This window comes from Neoarius graeffei, chromosome 28 (assembly GCF_027579695.1).
Source record: "Neoarius graeffei isolate fNeoGra1 chromosome 28, fNeoGra1.pri, whole genome shotgun sequence".
Taxonomy (NCBI): domain Eukaryota; kingdom Metazoa; phylum Chordata; class Actinopteri; order Siluriformes; family Ariidae; genus Neoarius; species Neoarius graeffei.
Window position 1 is genome coordinate 44,081,466 of NC_083596.1, and position 18,356 is coordinate 44,099,821.

At 43.9% G+C, this 18,356-nt stretch overlaps 1 protein-coding gene across 1 annotated transcript in view; it reads right to left on the reverse strand.

Annotated features, from left to right (window-relative positions):
- alg9 (ALG9 alpha-1,2-mannosyltransferase) overlaps positions 1 to 18,356 on the reverse strand; it is a 38,565-nt gene that overhangs the window by 13,986 nt on the left and 6,223 nt on the right. The window contains exons 2-8 of the mRNA XM_060912957.1: positions 11,727 to 11,862; positions 11,490 to 11,624; positions 10,491 to 10,561; positions 10,301 to 10,389; positions 6,203 to 6,338; positions 4,226 to 4,313; positions 3,962 to 4,067 (exon numbers count right to left, since the gene is read on the reverse strand). Of these exons, the coding sequence (XP_060768940.1) occupies positions 3,962 to 4,067; positions 4,226 to 4,313; positions 6,203 to 6,338; positions 10,301 to 10,389; positions 10,491 to 10,561; positions 11,490 to 11,624; positions 11,727 to 11,862 (761 nt within the window). The remainder of the gene's footprint in view (positions 1 to 3,961; positions 4,068 to 4,225; positions 4,314 to 6,202; positions 6,339 to 10,300; positions 10,390 to 10,490; positions 10,562 to 11,489; positions 11,625 to 11,726; positions 11,863 to 18,356) is intronic.

Genomic DNA, 18,356 nt, shown 5'->3' on the forward strand with positions numbered 1-18,356 from the left:
ATGTGATGCTCCAGAAACTCAATCTGCTCAAAGGAAGGTCAGTTTTATAGCTTCTCTAAAGAGCTCAACTGTTTTCAGCTGTGCTAACATGATTGTACAAGGGTTTTCTAATCCTCCATTAGCCTTCTGAGGCAATGAGCAAACACATTGTACCATTAGAACACTGGAGTGAGAGTTGCTGGAAATGGGCCTCTATACACCTATGGAGATATTGCACCAAAAACCAGACATTTGCAGCGAGAATAGTCATTTACCACATTAGCAATGTATAGAGTGGATTTCTGATTAGTTTAAAGTGATCTGCGTTGAAAAGAACAGTGCTTTTCTTTCAAAAATAAGGACATTTCAAAGTGACCCCAAACGTTTGAACAGTAGTGTAGGTCTATAAATGTCAACTTGAACCTATTGGATTTTATTGTTGGAAAGTTTAAGAATAAAAAACTGCATGACTCAAACAAGCAAAATATTATTGGATTCAGATCAATAACAAGAAGCCTAACATTTGAAATACACCAGTAACCATAAAGATGCATTTTTGCAAGAAAATGTGATTGTCCTGCAGCAGCACAAACGTGTTGTGGTTGCTAGGGTGTTCCAAATAAAGTGAACAGTGAGCACAGGTATTTCTGTGGGGCCAAAAATGCATTGGCACTAACTCAAATGCAAAAACTTTTAGCATTTCAGATGGGTTCATATTTTTGAGATTAACTTAAGGAACCCAGGCTCTACATATTTTTATTTATGTATTTAATTTAATTATTTTTATTTATTTATTGGTTGGGGGGTTGGTCCTGCCATTTTTAATTGGCTTTATATTCACCACTAGGGCTGCGTACCTGAACATAACATCAGGTACACGTACTGGTACAGAGGTTTATGGCCCTTTTCCACTACCCTTTTTCAGCTCACTTCAGCCCGACACGGCTCGCGTTTCGACTACCTCAGAGCAGCACGACTCAGCTCGCTTCAGCCCTGCTTAGCACCCAAAACTCGCACGGTTTTGGAGTGGGACTGAAGCGAGCCAAACCGAGCCGAGTGGGGCTAGGGGCGTGAGGAGACACTCCCCTGTGCACTGATTGGTGAGGAGGAGTGTCCTCACATGCCTACACGCCCCGCGAGCACGCTGGGATCTGTAAACCCGGAAGAAGAAGAATTACGAGAATTTCTGAAGCCTTATGCGCCTCGCCTCATCTATACGCTCTTGCCAGTATCTGTTGGTGTTGTCGGTGACAACAAGCCACAGCACCAAGACCAGCAACACTAACGACTCCATGTCCTCCATGTTTATTGTTTACTATCCGGGTCGTGAGACTACCGCTTAAAAGATCACTGATGTCACTGTTTGCGCCGCTTAACGACATCACGTGACGTCCACCCACTTTCGCTAACTCCACCCAATGTGTCCACCCACTTCCAGCCAGCACGGTTCAGCGCGGTTGTAGTCGAAATGCAACTCCAACAGCCCCACTCAGCTCGACTCAGCCCAACTCGGCTCGGCACGGCTCAGCCCAACTCAGCCGCGTTGGTAGTGGAAAAGCGGCAATAGGTACAGGTCCGGACCTGTACCTGAACAAGTTGACAAATTAACATGTGATGTTCTGAACTTCTTCAATAATGACAGAAACATTAATAAACTGTTGACAACTTGTCAGTATCTTTATTCAAAGAAAACTGAACATAACTAGGTTTCCTACCTCACTTCTCAGTCTCACAGTTAACTTGGGACAAAAAGTCATAAGTTGTCTCACAGCGAGACAACTTGCATTCTGGCCCCCTGAAAGCTTTGTTACATGATCCCAGACCTTACTGGTCTTCCCACGTGGCATGACAAACAAATTCACTCCGCGGCCTTTAACTTGCGCGGCAAAATTACACAAAGCAACAAAGGCCACCAATGCCAGCAAAGGAAAAATGGCTGACCTGCTTTTGAGTCTTTTTGACCAATCAGAACGCTGGATCAGCCAGGCTCTCGCAATGTCTTGTGAGACTGTGGCGAGAGGATCCCAAATCAAAGATGGCTCTGATTTCAAGTTTCGGCGCGGCATTTTACGTCTTTTCCAGTGCTAAATTTTCATCTTTGTGGTAGGATTTACACATCTTCAGGTCACAAAATAAAGCATATACTTGGTGTAAATTTATATCGGTACAGTACTGGTACTTCATGAGCCGGTATTTTGGACCTGTACCGAATCGATTTTCACGGTACAGTACCGGTACGCAGCCCTATTCACCACATATACGCACTACATGGGGTAGAATAATGCTGTTGTGAACACATTCATGAACAGAAAAATTCAAGTCACTTATATCCTTGATATATCCATATGATTTATATGCATTCCTCACAATTGCTATTGAAAAATTGGACGTTTTATCATTCTGCCTTGCGTTTTATCACAGGAACAGCAAATAGGACTCACCACTGCTTGCTATATGAAATGGTTCAATGGTCCTCTCTCTCGCTTAGGAGAAAGTTTCACTTGTTGATTTTTACTTTGAAAGCATGAATGGGTAAATTACCACAGTACATCTCAAATCTGCTTTCTTATCACACTAGTATTTATAGTACAAGGTCTACAAATAAGATACTATTAATCACACCCTCAATAAGAACTGAATTGGGCAAGACCTCTTTTTCGTACTATGCACCATACGTTTGGAACGAACTTCAGAACACACTACACCTAGAGACACTTCCTTCTGTTAATACTTTTAAAAATCTTTTAAAATCAACTCTTACAGAGCAGTGCCATTGCTTTTCAATATGGTGCCCATGTGTCTACGTTTTTTTTTAATCCTTTTATTGTTGTTTAGTTTGTGTTTTATCTTAGGTGGGGTTTACATTAGACCGGATCAGCGGATCATCAGATTAACGTTTTTAAAAACGATTAGCGTGCACACAGCAACGCCAATACACGGATATGTTAATCACATGACTAATTCGGCACGCAAGTTGAAATGCGTCAGCGCGGCTCATCGCTTCCTCCTCATCGGCTGCGCTCCAAATCACTCCGCCCTGAACAGCGAGTGCCCTCTGGAGGGTGCACACTCCGGCCCTGCGCAGCTCACAGAGCGCGCGAGTGAAGCGCACGAGCAGTGATTCGGGACTGAGCCGCTGTGTGTGTGATTCCAGTGCATATCGGGCAGCATGCGCAAGTCACTCACCACTTGCAAGTGGAAGGATGGCAAGCCTAAAGACAATCATAACTACACAATGGGCAGTATTTGCATCAGTATTTGCAGCATTTTCATACTTTTATACTCTTTAATGAAAGGTGATACAAGGCGGAAGTCCGCGCCGTTTTTCAGCAGTCGCGTCACATGACCAACGCCAGCGAATCAGGAAGGTGGATGTCACAGTGACGTTGTCCAATGACGACGCCAGCTAGAGCTCAGCACAGCGTATCCGCGTATTCTCAATGTTTACACAGCACCGGACCAGACACGATCTGGATTGAATACGTGGGCCCTGGCGGATTCCCGTTTCCCGGCGTTTTAATGTAAACGGACAGTGCATGTTACATGTTTAGTTACAGCACATATCACTGTTTTGTGTGCTTTGTAGTCTGATTTAGTCTTTAGTGTTTAGGTAATGTTGTCCTCTGTCTTTGTGTTTTTTAACTTTCAACTTGCTGCCACTTGGCCAGGACTCCCTGGAAAAAGAGTCACTGTGACTCAATGGGACCTTTCCTGGTTAAACAAGGGTTAAATAAAAATAAAAATCCTTTTAACTAATTACATCTCATTTGTCTTATAGGACACATGGTCTGTGAGAATATTAGTAAGCACGTACAAATGTGCAAAAATAAACTGCATTAGACTACACTTATGTCATTTAGCCAGAAATCCCACGGTTTTTTTTTTTTTTTTAAACCTTTAAAAATATCTAATAATGTACTCATACACTATATATTGTTGTGTATACCATAATAGTGTTATGTAGAACAGCAGCGTCACTCACCATAAAGATCTGGCCCATGAGGAGTGAAGACATTGTAGAGTATTATATTAAGAGGTGCGACCACCAGCTTGCCATAGTAATAACTGTCCACCACGACAACCGGGACCTAAAAGGCGACAGAATAGTTTACTTTAATATCTCCAAAAAAGATTTTAAAGTCAGATGTCAATTCATTTTACACTTTTTAAACATTGAGCTCTAGATACATTTCGACATCGCCATTTCAGAAACAATGAAGTTAAATATTATGCAATCTTAATTGACCAGAAAGAGCACAAGGGCCACTAGTGTCCATGTGATGAAACTTTTCCATTTCTTCTTCACCAAGAGGAGGTCAAACGCAATGGGGAAGCTGCAACAAACAAAAATAAATGACTGAAATTTTAAATAAATAAAAACAAAACTGTTCTTTTATTCATGCCAGTACTATATTAAACAAGTAGTGTACACTACTGTTTTATTCAGCCATTTACATTAATCTTTTATTTCTGCAGTGAAAAGGTGCTATATAAAAGATTTATCATTTAAAGGTCCCATGGCATGAAATTTTCACTTTCTGAGGTTTTATAACGTTAAAATGAGTTCCTCTGACCTTCTTAACCCTGGAGAACCCAAAAAATTTGGTCATTTTGGGTAGCGGCAATTAACAGGGGTCAAATTTGAACCCCCGTGGGTTCTCCAGGGTTAAGTCACCCCAGTGGCTAGAAATTTCATAATGTGTAAACCAAACTATGCCCAACATTTGAGAATGGCGCGTCAAAACGGCGCGTTGATAAACTCTTCCCTTTACTACGTCAGCAAGGGAGATGATCCCCACGCCCCCCCCTCTAGATTCCCACCCACTGTATGGATTGCCTGCCCAGTTGTAGTGAGGAGACCATAGAGGACACAACAACATGGCATCACCTAAGCGAGCGAAACATGGAAATTGCGCTGTACATGGATGTGACAACACAGAAAGGAGTCTGTTTTTACTGCCGACGGGAGAGCCCCTGAAGACGCAGTGGCTTAATTTGATTTACTCCAATAATACGCCGTCGAGTCTACCTAAGACGGTGTATGTTTGTCAGAAGCATTTTCCTGAGGAATGTTTCCACAACTTGGGACAGTACAGGGCAGGTTTTGCACATCAACTGTCACTGAAGCCTGGGTCCGTACCAAGCATCCCTGCCGCATCAGCCACAAACACCGAACAAGTAAGTGTATAACTGTTAAGTCGTTTTGCCATGTTTTAAAATCGGTGCGTTTGCAATGGCTACATTAGCTGTGCAGCTAACCGCTTCCTGCAGTTAGCCAGGTACTCTGCGCTACCTCTGTTATAATAGCCAATCAAAACAGTTTATACAAAGACACCCACATTCTTTTTTTTAAGTCACTCGTTCAATTTAATTGGTTGTTTGTTTGTTCAGTAAAAACCCAAACATTTGTTGAATTTATTTTATTTCCTCGCGGCGCACCTTAATGACGTCAGCGCGTGGTATTTTTTCCCTGATTCTGGGCCGGGGTGTCGTGAGTGGCAGAGCAGCTCCATCGCTGCAATCCATTGAAAGTCAGCCCTAGATCCAATCTTTTGTCGGGAGCCGAGGTCGCGCGGGCGGCCCTCCAGCGGCACCGGCCGCCCGTGGAGGCAGCGGTTCTCCCAGAGGCGAGCTGGCGGGAGGAAAACGGCAAAGTCCCCACTCCTCCATGGTAAAACTGCTCAGTTTTACCATGGGCCTCAGGCTGAAAAAAAACCGACAAAGTCCCAGTTTTACCATGGGCTCGAGTTGTACCATTTTTTTTTTTTTTTTTAGACAGGGCGGACGGACCAGGGCATTCGCCTGCCTGGCTGTGCCCGACGAGGAGCGCTCTCGGCCGGCTTGGGAGACAGACGGCAGCCCCTCCCCCCATGGCACGCCCCCACCCTCTACCCTTCCCTGCCTCCATGCTTCTCATTAGCAAAACGACGCACTGGGAAAAGGGCTGAAATGGGGCTTTCTTCCAGGAGGCTATATCTACGTTCCGAGGGTTCATTTCGAGAAAGGCTGCAGATATAACATCTGGAAGCCTCAACGATCCCGTTTAAAGCATCAACAAACCACCATGCCATGGGACCTTTAAAAGATGCAGAAATACTCCTCGGATTGACAGGATATTATCTGTACATGATATTTAATTTTTCCACATATCCGAGTGTTTTGATTTGCCCATTTGGTCTTTCGTTAGCACATCCATTCAGCACAGAGAAACCCGGGTACTCACCCGAGCAGAGCGCTAAAGGGCCAGCCTACAATGGCGCCAGCTGCTATGCCCAGTATGGCCAGACTCGGTCGCCCTTGGAACCAGCCAGTCATTGCAACCACCGTGCTGTACATACAGAACGTGCTAGGCAGGAATGCTGTGGATACAAGATGAGTCAACGTTTGCAAGTACATGGCACAAAAGTACCTCAGACCACCAGGACACTATTTATAGCTACAGTTTGTCGGGGTGTTGGGTCAGAATTGCTGGGAATTTCGTGTGCACGCGTCATATCCCACCTCTGATACACTAAACATCTTAGGCATGAAAGAAATCCAGCCATAGACCGCGGAACCACCCGGGCCAGGGGGGCCGTGGCCCGGGTAACTTTCTGAAAATTATTTAAAAAATAAATAAAATGTTGGCCTGCGAGTGTTTTTCAACTCAAAACATGTTGACAAAATCGAACTGAAACCCAACCCATGCCGTAATTTAATCAAACATTTGCTTAAACATTTCCTAAACCGGCGGCACGGTGGTGTAGTGGTTAGCGCTGTCGCCTCACAGCAAGAAGGTCCGGGTTCGAGCCCCGTGGCCGGCGAGGGCCTTTCTGTGCGGAGTTTGCATGTTCTCCCCGTGTCCGCGTGGGTTTCCTCCGGGTGCTCCGGTTTCCCCCACAGTCCAAAGACATGCAGGTTAGGTTAACTGGTGACTCTAAATTGAGCGTAGGTGTGAATGTGAGTGTGAATGGTTGTCTGTGTCTATGTGTCAGCCCTGTGATGACCTGGCGACTTGTCCAGGGTGTACCCCGCCTTTCACCCATAGTCAGCTGGGATAGGCTCCAGCTTGCCTGCGACCCTGTAGAAGGATAAAGCGGCTAGAGATGATGAGATGAGATTTCCTAAACCAATATTTTTTGACGTTGAGCAACGTGTATACGTCGTGCGTGAAATGTTGCAAAATGTACACAGCACTGAAAAAACACCGCGCGGAAGTTGTGATTGTGGTAGTAGACATCATTGTTTGTAGTGTGGGATAGACGGAGCAAGAAAATGAAAAGGCAAAAAACGATTTTTGAATATTTTAAAGGAAAGCAAATTAAAACCGAAGCACCATCCAATGGCACAGCTGTGCCCCAACCTTCGACCGTGGACCAAAGCAAAAGAGAAGAATGTTCTTCGACTGAGCAAAGGCTAACTCAACCAAACCTCGCTGAGGCTAACTGTCCACCTCAACTTAGCCATGAGACCCACGGTCTAGAAGCAGGCAGGCCTTTGGGAAGTTTTAAGGGTAAGTCATTGGTTACTTCTATTAGCACCGCCGAGTGCACTGCTTCCTCTGTTTTCAATGTTTCTATACTGCATTGGTACTGATACAAGCAAGTTGTTTAAGTTGAGTTAGCCTACTACCGAGGTGCTTTTGTTGTGTACTGTTGGCTGTTTTAGCATTTTATTCTGCGCAGTTATGTGCTGGCATGTTGTGGGCTAAAGTCATGACCGATGGATTAATCTATGTATAGCCGTCTGTGCTGTTGGCCGTTTTGGCAGTTTATTCTGCGCACTTCTGTGCTGGCATATTGTGGACTAAAGTCATAACTGATGCTGGGTTATTAGTGTTGGCTGTTTTGGCATTTTATTCTGCGCAGTTATGTGCTGGCATATTGTGGAAACGCGCGCACACACAAGCACAGATGCGCGGACACACACGCAGCTCTGACAAAACTGCAGGCATATTCCCATACTTCTCTGTGTTCAGCGTTTCTCTCTATAGTGCTTTAGTACTGGTACAAGCAAGCAGTTTAAGTTGAGTTACCACCGAGGTGCTTTTCTTGCGCATTTTAATCTGCGCGGTTCTGTGCTGGCTGTCATGACCGATAGCATTACGTGCGTGTCCGTGTATAATGTAGCCTATATGCATCATGTCCGACCTAACATTTCGGTGACACCCTCTTGCGATTGTGGCCCCCCCCCCCTTGTTCAAATGCGTTCCGCGGTCTATGAATCCAGCTATAGATTTTCAGACAAGAACTGAAACAAATCAAACAAGTCTAAGAACGAGAGTCAGTCAATGTGATACCTTAAGAGGGGGGAGAGAAAAAATTTTTTTGAGGCATGGTGGAGATTTAGCCTTTTGTTGTTGAAAGCTGAACACCAAAGCGAGTGAATAATAGTTGATTTATCCTTTATCCTTGTTGTGGAGGAGTTTGTATCATCACCCAGTTGCTGTCTACTGACTAATGAGAAAGAAGCAGCGCTGAGGAGTTTCTCTGTACGTTTGTATTTGAGACTTAGTCATACTGGGTGAGAGTCTGAGAAGGATGTCTGCTTGATATGTATATTTATTGCTCTGCAATTTATTTACTTTTCTGACAGGCTGACAACACAACACAGGTCAGGCATTAAAATCTATGTAATGCCTTATTGTAATGCTTTAAAATGAATAAATATCATTAGTGGGCGGCACGGTGGCGTAGAGGTTAGCGCTGTCGCCTCACAGCAAGAAGGTCTGGGTTCGAGCCCCGGGGCCGGCGAGGGCCTTTCTGTGTGGAGTTTGCATGTTCTCCCCGTGTCTGCGTGGGTTTCCTCCGGGTGCTCTGGTTTCCCCCACAGTCCAAAGACATGCAGGTTAGGTTAACTGGTGACTCTAAATTGACCGTAGCTGTGAATGTGAGTGTGAATGGTTGTCTGTGTCTATGTGTCAGCCCTGTGATGACCTGGCGACTTGTCCAGGGTGTACCCCGCCTTTCGCCCGTAGTCAGCTGGGATAGGCTCCAGCTTGCCTGCGACCCTGTAGAACAGGACAAAGTGGCTAGAGATAACGAGATGAGATGAGAAATATCATTGGTAACAACCAAAATGAATTAATAAAGCAGGAGGAAAATAATATTGTTATTTTATTATCAAGCACAAAACCAAGTCAATAAATCGCGGCATCCAGATCCCAGAAAAAGGCAGCCTTGCCCTCGGGCTAATCTCGCATGACGTCACGCGTGGAACCCCGGTTATCTGGGTCATTTCGGTTCATCTGACTCCGTGCTTGTTTACTCGCTGAAATTGTATATTGCTGTTGGAATCTTACAAAAATTACGATGGGAAAGTGCTCTGTTGGGTTTGGATGTTCAAATTCATATACAACAGGACATTCAGTTTCACGAATTTCCAAGAAATGACGTTAATCTAAAGCAACAGTGGGTGAGGTTTGTGCAAACGAAGGCGGCAGATTTTGTGTCACCTACTAATAATAAATCTGATTCATCAAGTGTTCACCACCACCAGGACGACCACATGGGAATTATTGGAGCAAAAAATAAACCTATTTATTGAATAAATGGCATTTGAACCGACATTTGGTCAGTTCATCGATTCCCCCATTATCACCCACTTCATAGTTTCTTTCAGTAATTACACTGAATAAGTGTGCGTTTTAAAGATTATATTTCTGCATTTATTGGGGTACATGTAAATATTTTCCTGATATTTTGCAGTGGCCAGCTTAGAATAAAAATCCACAAGCCAATCTGCGTTTCCAATTCTCTCTGGCTGGTGGTGCACTATCGACGCCGAGTGGGACTATCATGAACTGAGTGAACTGGCAGTTTTTCGTCTTGGGGGCTCAAAAAGATAACCATTTATTCCGCAGTATCCTTGATAACCATCTGGCCCTTCATCTGACTCCCAATTACTATCAGAATCCTCTCCAAAATGTAATTCCATATCAAGACTGGTCTAACCACTGCTGCGCACATGAACGAAATTGACACCTGGATTGTTAAACAGATGACGTCACGGACCCCTTCGGGATCTTCCGGGTCAGTCTCGGCAGATTCCTTGAAAAACGGCTGTTCTTACTGATTTTCTATCAATTTATGGCCTTTTGGTTCGAAAACACATGGTCAATCAACATAATGATTGCTGCTTTGTACAAAGGAAAAAAGTGGGGGTTAGAGATATTAAAAAGTACACACGCAGCGGAAGCAACCAGAAGTGATAGTTTTGTTCTCTTGGTTGCATTTTAGGTAGCTAGCTAGACTTAGTTGGCTAGTTTGATCAGGTTTTGGATATGAACGAAGCCTAAACAACAGAATCTCGTTTCAGTAATGAATATACATCCAGTACATACCTGCAGAGGAGCAGAACATCCCTGCGCTTAGAACCAAGAAGGCTAGCATGAGCCTGGCGACGTGCAGGCCAAACTTCTTACAGACCGCCCTACAATCCAAACAAACATTTTTTACGGCATTTTTTTTGGGGGGGGGGGGGGGGGGGGGGTCCCCTCAAATATGATACAAGAGCAAGAATGATACACTTACTTGTAGAAGTAGAGTTCGCACACACAACAGATGAATGCTAGCACACAGCGGAGGAAGTAAAATACAAGGACCTGAAAAAACGAAGAGTGAAGATCAAAGAAACGCAACAAGAGGTCTCTTTTGCCCCTTTTCCACCAAAGCAGTTCCAGGGCTGGTTCGGGGCCAGTGCTTAGTTTGGAACCGGGTTTTCTGTTTCCACTGACAAAGAACTGGCTCTGGGGCCAGAAAAACCGGTTCCAGGCTAGCACCAACTCTCTGCTGGGCCAGAGGAAAGAACCACTTATGTCAGCTGGGGGGGGGGCGGAGTTGTTAAGACCAACAACAATAACAACAAGACCGCGAAAGATAGTCATTTTTAAGCGACAAGAAGCAGCAGCTGCACAAACGCGAAGTCATCCATTATTATTATTGCTGCTGCTGCTGCTTCTTCCGTGTTGTTTTTGCTTCGATATTTGCGCCAAGGTTTATGCAAACGTAGCGACATAACTGACGTATACAGCGACGTAACTGACGTGGCTTCCTTTAGCACCGCGAGCTATGGAAAAGCAAACTGGTTCTCAGCTGGCTCGCAAGTTGAACGAGTTGTGAACCAGCACTGGCTCCGAACCAGCCCTGGAACTGATTTGGTGGAAAAGGGGTATTTGTTGACCAGTACTCCTCCTGAGATTATTGACGCACCTCTGTTATCTGGTTAAAAAGTTATTTGTTCAGCTTGTTAAAGTCTTCATTGAATTAAATTCTCATTTACTTTTGGTTCAAATCCATTGGATCAAAAACCGATTCGCCCCAACCGAGGTTTCATGCATGAGCTGCTATTTTTGGGGATTGATCCAGGCTGGAAAAATGTCCAGAGAAGCCTGAATTGAGACAACTAGATCCAATATCTCAAAAAAAAAAATAATAAAATAACGTCCTTGTTGACTATTGATGAGACAGAAAAAGTAAGGAGATTGAGGATGTTGTGTATTAGCAGAAGAAGTGAAGCCTTTTCTATTTTACCTTGTTGGTTTGAAGTATCTTGGCATGAAAGCACGCAGGAAGGGCATGCAGCCACAGGTACGCGTAGGAGCGAATGGCATAGACGGGGGAATATTCCCATGTCTGCATCCCTTTCCCATACAACAGGTAGTGAGTCTAAGGAAGGAGAACGGAAAATTCAGGTTCATGACTGTTAAAAGAGCATCCCTTTGTGTAGAGGGAAAAGCGTAGAGTCAAACGATGAAACCTGTAGCTCACCGGCTCCCAGTAGTTAAAGGTCTCGTCACAGTCGGAGATGTTGCTGAGCAAAGCGGCGCAGAAGCGAGCCGACACCAGGCACTTGAAAGCAGTGGAGCCTTCAGGAGCCCAAACCTGACCTGCCTTACTGGAGGACCTAAAATGAGATAAGGGTGGACTTAACGTTAGGTTTTGAATAGTTTATAATAGAATGAGGTACTCAAACCAGCCCATCTGATACCAACTACTATGCCACGATCAAAGTCACACAGCTCAGACTTTTCCTTCATTCGGATGTATGACGTGAAGCTCTTAAAGGTCCCATGGCATGGTGGTTTGTTGATGCTTTAAACGGGCTCGTGGAGGTTTCCGGATGTTATATCCGCAGCCTTTCTCGAAATGAACCCTCAGCACGTAAATATAGCCTCCTGGGAGAAAGCCCCATTTCAGCGCTTTTCCCAGTGCGTCGTTTTGCTAATGAGAAGCAGGAGGCGGGGAAGGGTAGAGGGTGGGGGCGGGCCATGGGGGGAGGGGGAGGGGCTTGACCAAGCTGCACGCACACGTACTCGCTGCTATCAGCGCCTGTAGCCACGCTGCTAAGACAAAACCCCGTTCTCCCTCGGACTCCTTTCGTAAACTCACCGTGACACAGAGAACAGAGTGTGAGAGTGTTCGGAGTGGTAGTTTACGAGCGTATAATACCCTAGGCTTGAACACGCACTCCATAACCAAAGAGGATAGAAGCAGCAACTACAGCAACATATCGCTTATCCAACAGAAGACATGCATTGCGGAGCAATAGTCAAACATAAGCTCATAAGTTACAGTCAATTTCCAGACTAAACTCAGTTTAACAGAGCATGCTGCATGCTCTTTAGTTTTGTAGCACAGAGTATCTGGCTAACTGCAGGAAGCGGTTAGCTGCACAGCTAATGTAGCCATTGCTAGGCTAACACACCGATTTTAAGACACGGCAAAACGACCAGTTATACACTTACTTGTTCGGTGTTTGTGGCTGATGCAGCAGGGATGCTTGGTACGGACCCAGGCTTCAGTGACAGTTGATGTGCAAAACCTGCCCTGTACTCTCCCAAGTTGTGGAAACATTCCTCAGGAAAATGCTTCCGACAAACATACACCGTCTTAGGTAGACTCGACGGCATATTATTGGAGTAAATAAAATTAAGCCACTGCGTCTTCAGGGGCTCTCCCGTCGGCAGTAAAAACAGACTCCTTTCTGTGTTGTCACATCCATGTACAGCGCAATTTCCATGTTTCGCTCGCTTAGGTGATGCCATGTTGTTGTGTCCTCTATGGTCTCCTCACTACAACTGGGCGGGGCAATCCATACAGTGGGTGGGAATCCAGAGGGGGGGCGTGGGGATCATCTCCCTTACTGACGTAGTAAAGGGAAGAGCTTATCAACACGCCGTTTTGACGCGCCATTCTCAAATGTTGGGCATAGTTTGGTTTACACATTATGAAATTTCTAGCCACTGGGGTGACTTAAGAAGGTCAGAGGAACTCATTTTAACGTTATAAAACCTCAGAAAGTGAAAATTTCATGCCATGGGACCTTTAAAGGAGATATGCAGAACTTTTATCTTTAAATACATTTCTCAGTGGATAGCATCTCCATCCTTGACTCTTGTATGCTGCATAAATGGGAATAAAAACATTTTTGAGAGTTAAAAATCGACCGCAAAGTTGGCATTGGAGCCGCCCCGCTGAGCCAGCCAGCCCCGAGTGGGTGACGTCACAGCAGGAACTGGTTTTAAGGCCGAGGCCTTTGGTAGCTATAGACCAAAGTCATATCAATAAAGATTTATGGTGAAAGTAAGAAATCCCGTTACCGGCTTGCTCAACTAAGACTGATTTGACTTCATTGATTGTGGGTTGACTCTCATTAAAACAGGATGGGTGTTATAACTTATGCAACATACATGTACATGCATGCATTTTCACTGAGAAAACGTAAAATACTAATTAAATAATCAGATAAACTGAGAATCACATTCTGAAGCAAATTAAATATCATCTTATACCAATAACAAACACACGATACAAGTTACACGTATTAATCTAAACACAGGTAAACAACGAGTGGTGTTTTTGTTGTTTTGTATCCAAATGAGAGTCGCTTCTCAAGGGCAAATAATTACATACCGTATAACGGCGCCCAAATTACGGGCTTGTCAAAAGGCCCAAAATAGAACATACGAAAATCGCCCAAATTAGAAGAACAAAATCCTGTTTCATAAGGGTGGAGAACCCAAAATATTTTTAAATTATTGTTAAATGTCATTTTTCGGCATATATTTTTCAATTTGTTGTTCAGTCGCTTCATAACATGAAGCGAACATGAAATGCGTCTAGCGATTACCGTAAACCGTGTCAGAGTCTCTGACGTCAGGTCGTAAAATATACTTCTTTTGTTTATGTTGTGAAATTCTCAACGATTCATGATAACACGTGGCTGTCGGTTTGTGATACTGTTGACAGTATAGATTGACAAGTGGTCGTCATGCCGGGTCGTGGTAGACCTAAGGCTACGTTCACACTGCAGGCTGAAGTGACTCAAATCCGATCTTTTCGCCCATATGTGACCTGTATCCGATCTTTTATTGACAATATGAACGACACAGATCCGATTTTTTCAAATACGACCCAGGCCGTTTGGATATGTGGTCCTAATTCCGATCCCTATCCGATCTTTTCATATGCGACTTCAGTCTGAACCGCCAGGTCGCATTCATCCGACTTACACGTCATCAACAAGCCACAAACGTCACTATTCTGCGCTGAAGTAGGCGGCGGGTCTCTCAAAAAAAGTTACAACAACATGGCGCATAATCACGGGCGCAGATAGAGGGGGGGACTCGTCCCACCCAGATTTAAATTCACCTTGTTCGGTCCCCCCCCACTTATAGGGAGGAAAAAACGTCTATGCTGTCTCTCTTTGTATAAGGCAAACCTCACGGAAAAATCAAAAGACTAATTACCATTCGGTTTATTGAGGTGCACGGCAGTGTATACATAGTTGCAACAACTCACATAAAACAAAGACTGATATTCGGTTGGTTGAGCTGCGCAGACTACACAGGTTGCGAGCTCGAGCTTGGTTGCTATGGTTACTAACAACAAGTTTGACAGGCATATCGGGGTTGGGGTTGGTTTGCTGGCAGCTTTGTCCCCCCCAGTTTTTTGTCCCTCCCAGTTCAAAAAACGTATCTGCGCCCCTGCGCATGACATCAATGCGAGGGACGCTTTGGGCTGTGAAGGTTCTGAATCTTCTCAATGGAAGGACGCAGAGGTTAGGGAGCTGATTTCCATTTGGGGGGATGCAGCTATTCAAGCTAGATTGGATGGGTCATACCGCAACCGGGCGGTTTTACTTCCGTAAACACTGGCCATGCTCACTGCGTGTGACGTCGTCGTATCCTGCAATGCGCATGCGGAACACTTTTAGGTCGCTTTTCGTTCATACTGAGGATCACATACAAGTCGCGTATATTTGTTAATGTGAACGACCTCACAAAAAAATCGGATTGCACAAAAAAATCGGAATTGAGCATTAAGCCTTGCAGTGTGAACGTAGCGTAAGACAACTGGTAAATCACATAAGAACAGCAGTTCATATATTCATGGAAAACGCACAATCGATGGCATTATTAAGTCTACAGGCGGGGGAATGGGGAGGTTTATCGCATGACAGAACAGTCAGAAGACATCAGACGATATTGTTGACAAGGTCGAGGTCATTGACTTGTCGTCTGCAACAGCTGCCTTACAGTTGCCAGGTACGCTATGGATTTTTATTACATATTTTATGTGAGACTTTTATGTAATCTGCTTTGTACCAGCTTATTTTTAAACTTAAGTGAAAATTGTTTTTATCCCATTTATGCCCAAATTAAATTATACCAAATTATATTGGAAGTTGAATTGAAATAGAAGTGCGCCCGAATAGATGCTCATAATTAGGCTTACAAAATATAGCATAAGCTATTATATCTAGTACTTGATTTTTTTTACTTTTCATGTTTAAAAACATGGCTTAACTCATACATTTAATTATAATAATAATCAGGGTGCGATTTGTCAAAAAACCAGAAGGGGGGATGGTTTTTTTTTTTAAATCATGAAACGTCACAAAATTAAAGTGCCATTCCACCATTGGATGTATTCTTTGGCATAAAATACAATATATTTTATGACAACATGACTAGACAGAGAAATCTTTTAGCTTCAAAATGATATATCAAACAATTTTGACAACGACAAGTATATTAATTTTGCGACCAAAGTCACCTACCCTTTTAATTTCCGCGCGGTAGTGAAACGTGATGTCATCGGCAGGTTCCCCTTCTTGTGTACCACGTGTCGGTCTATTTTTAGACCAGGAAACCCCCAAAGTGAGAGAGTCATTTCTCCTCGTATATGGGGGCCAAAAAAAATTGCGAAAAATTTTGAGTTAATCTTTCATTTAGCTAGATTTATTGGTATTAGCTAGATTTATTGGTATTATTTTTATCGCGTTCTATCCGCCATTGCTGATAATATGTGCCACGTCACGTGGTACACAAGAAGGGGAACCTGCCGATGACATCACGCGCGGAAATTAAAAGGGTAGGTGACTTTGGTCGCAAAATTAATATACTTGTCGTTGTCAAAAAATGATGTTTGATATATCATTTTGAAGCTAAAAGATTTCTCTATCTAGTGATGCCATTTATATATGTTGTCAAAATATATTGTATTTTATGCCAAAGAATACATCCAATGGTGGAATGGCACTTTAAGGTAACAATAGGCTAACAGCTCAATAACATCCGATGATATCAAATGAATAACACTAAATGAAAACGAACACTCAACCAGAGATAGTAAATTCATCTTCCTATCTCTCTGACTAAATACACGAACACAACAAAGTTCGCATTGCTTGTCGCGTTGCTGTGATGTTTCTCTCCCTCCGGATTAAATGGACAGTGACTCGAAAATCACTGAAATACATGAATACTAATGCCGCTTTTCCACTACCAACGCGGCTGAGTTGGGCTGAGCCGTGCCGTGCTGAGTTGGGCTGAGTCGAGCTGAGTGGGGCTGTTGGAGTTGCATTTCGACTACAACCGCGCTGAACCGTGCTGGCTGGAAGTGGGTGGACACATTGGGTGGAGTTAGCGAAAGTGGGTGGACGTCACGTGATGTCGTTAAGCGGCGCAAACAGTGACATCAGTGATCTTTTAAGCGGTAGTCTCATGACCCGGAGAGTAAACAATAAACATGGAGGACATGGAGTCGTTAGTGTTGCTGGTCTTGGTGCTGTGGCTTGTTGTCACCGACAACGCCAACAGATACTGGCAAGAGCGTATAGATGAGGCGAGGCGCATAAGGCTTCAGAAATTCTCGTAATTCTTCTTCTTCCGGGTTTACGGTGTTTACAGATCCCAGCGTGCTCGCGGGGCGTGTGGGGGCATGTGAGGACACTCCTCCTCACCAATCAGTGCACAGGGGAGTGTCTGCTCATGCCCCCAGCCTCACTCAGCTCGGTTTGGCTCGCTTCAGCCCCACTCCAAAACCGTGCGAGTTTTGGGTGCTAAGCAGGGCTGAAGCAAGCCGAGTCATGCTGTTTTGAGATAGTCGAAACGCGAGCCGTGTCGGGCTGAAGCGAGCTGAAAAAGGGTAGTGGAAAAGGGTCATAAATGAACAGTTTGCTCTGATGGCGCAGTTCACATTGAGCGCAGCTTTCCGATTTAAACTGTTTTTTTTCTCATCCTTATACTTCCTGTTTCACGGACTGTAACGGATTTGCTTATTTAGTAATTTTAATACAGAATTTACTTTGAAATTATAATCAGACACTCCAACGTCCCCCCCCCCCCCCCCCAAAAAAAAACGGCCGTGAGAAAGGCAGCATCCGCCAAAAGGCGCGCTGTTTGCATCCCTGCATAGAATGCAAAGATATTGTTATTATCTACAATGTATCTATTTGCTGGGGACGTTCGTGAACATCAAAGCTGCCACTTCGGGTCATTTTGAAAGTGAGTGCAATGTAGACCATAGAAAACTGTCACAACATGCCTGTCATGTCAACTTTTTTTTTTTTTGGTTTGTTTGTTTTATTGACGGGGTTGTCCCCGAGGATTTTTTTTCAGCAGAGATAAAAACCAGAGGGGGGGGGGGGGGGGGGGGGGGGGATGATCCCCACAATCCCCCCCAGCAAATCGCACCCAGATAATAATAATAATAATAATTATTATTATTATTCTTTAAGGGCTGCATACAATTAAAAATCCAGTTATTAGTTTATTTATTTTTGATTGTTCTAGATCATTATTGTTTCACTGTTTGAGATTTTAAAGTTCTCTGCTGCCCATACTCTTGTGCAAATAGATTGATATTACATTCTTTCCCATTTTTCATGCGTATAAAACAATTCATGAACTATTTTTATCTTTATTCAGAATGTTGCAGAAAACTTTTGACTTTTTAGATACAGCACTACTTTATACTTGCACATGATTATGTAATTTCTATTATTTTTATTGCTCGATATATTTATAATTGGTTAAAAAAAATTACTAAAAATGATACGTCAAAAATTTTCGGCACGCTACACGCAAAAATAGTAAAAAAAAAAATTTTTAG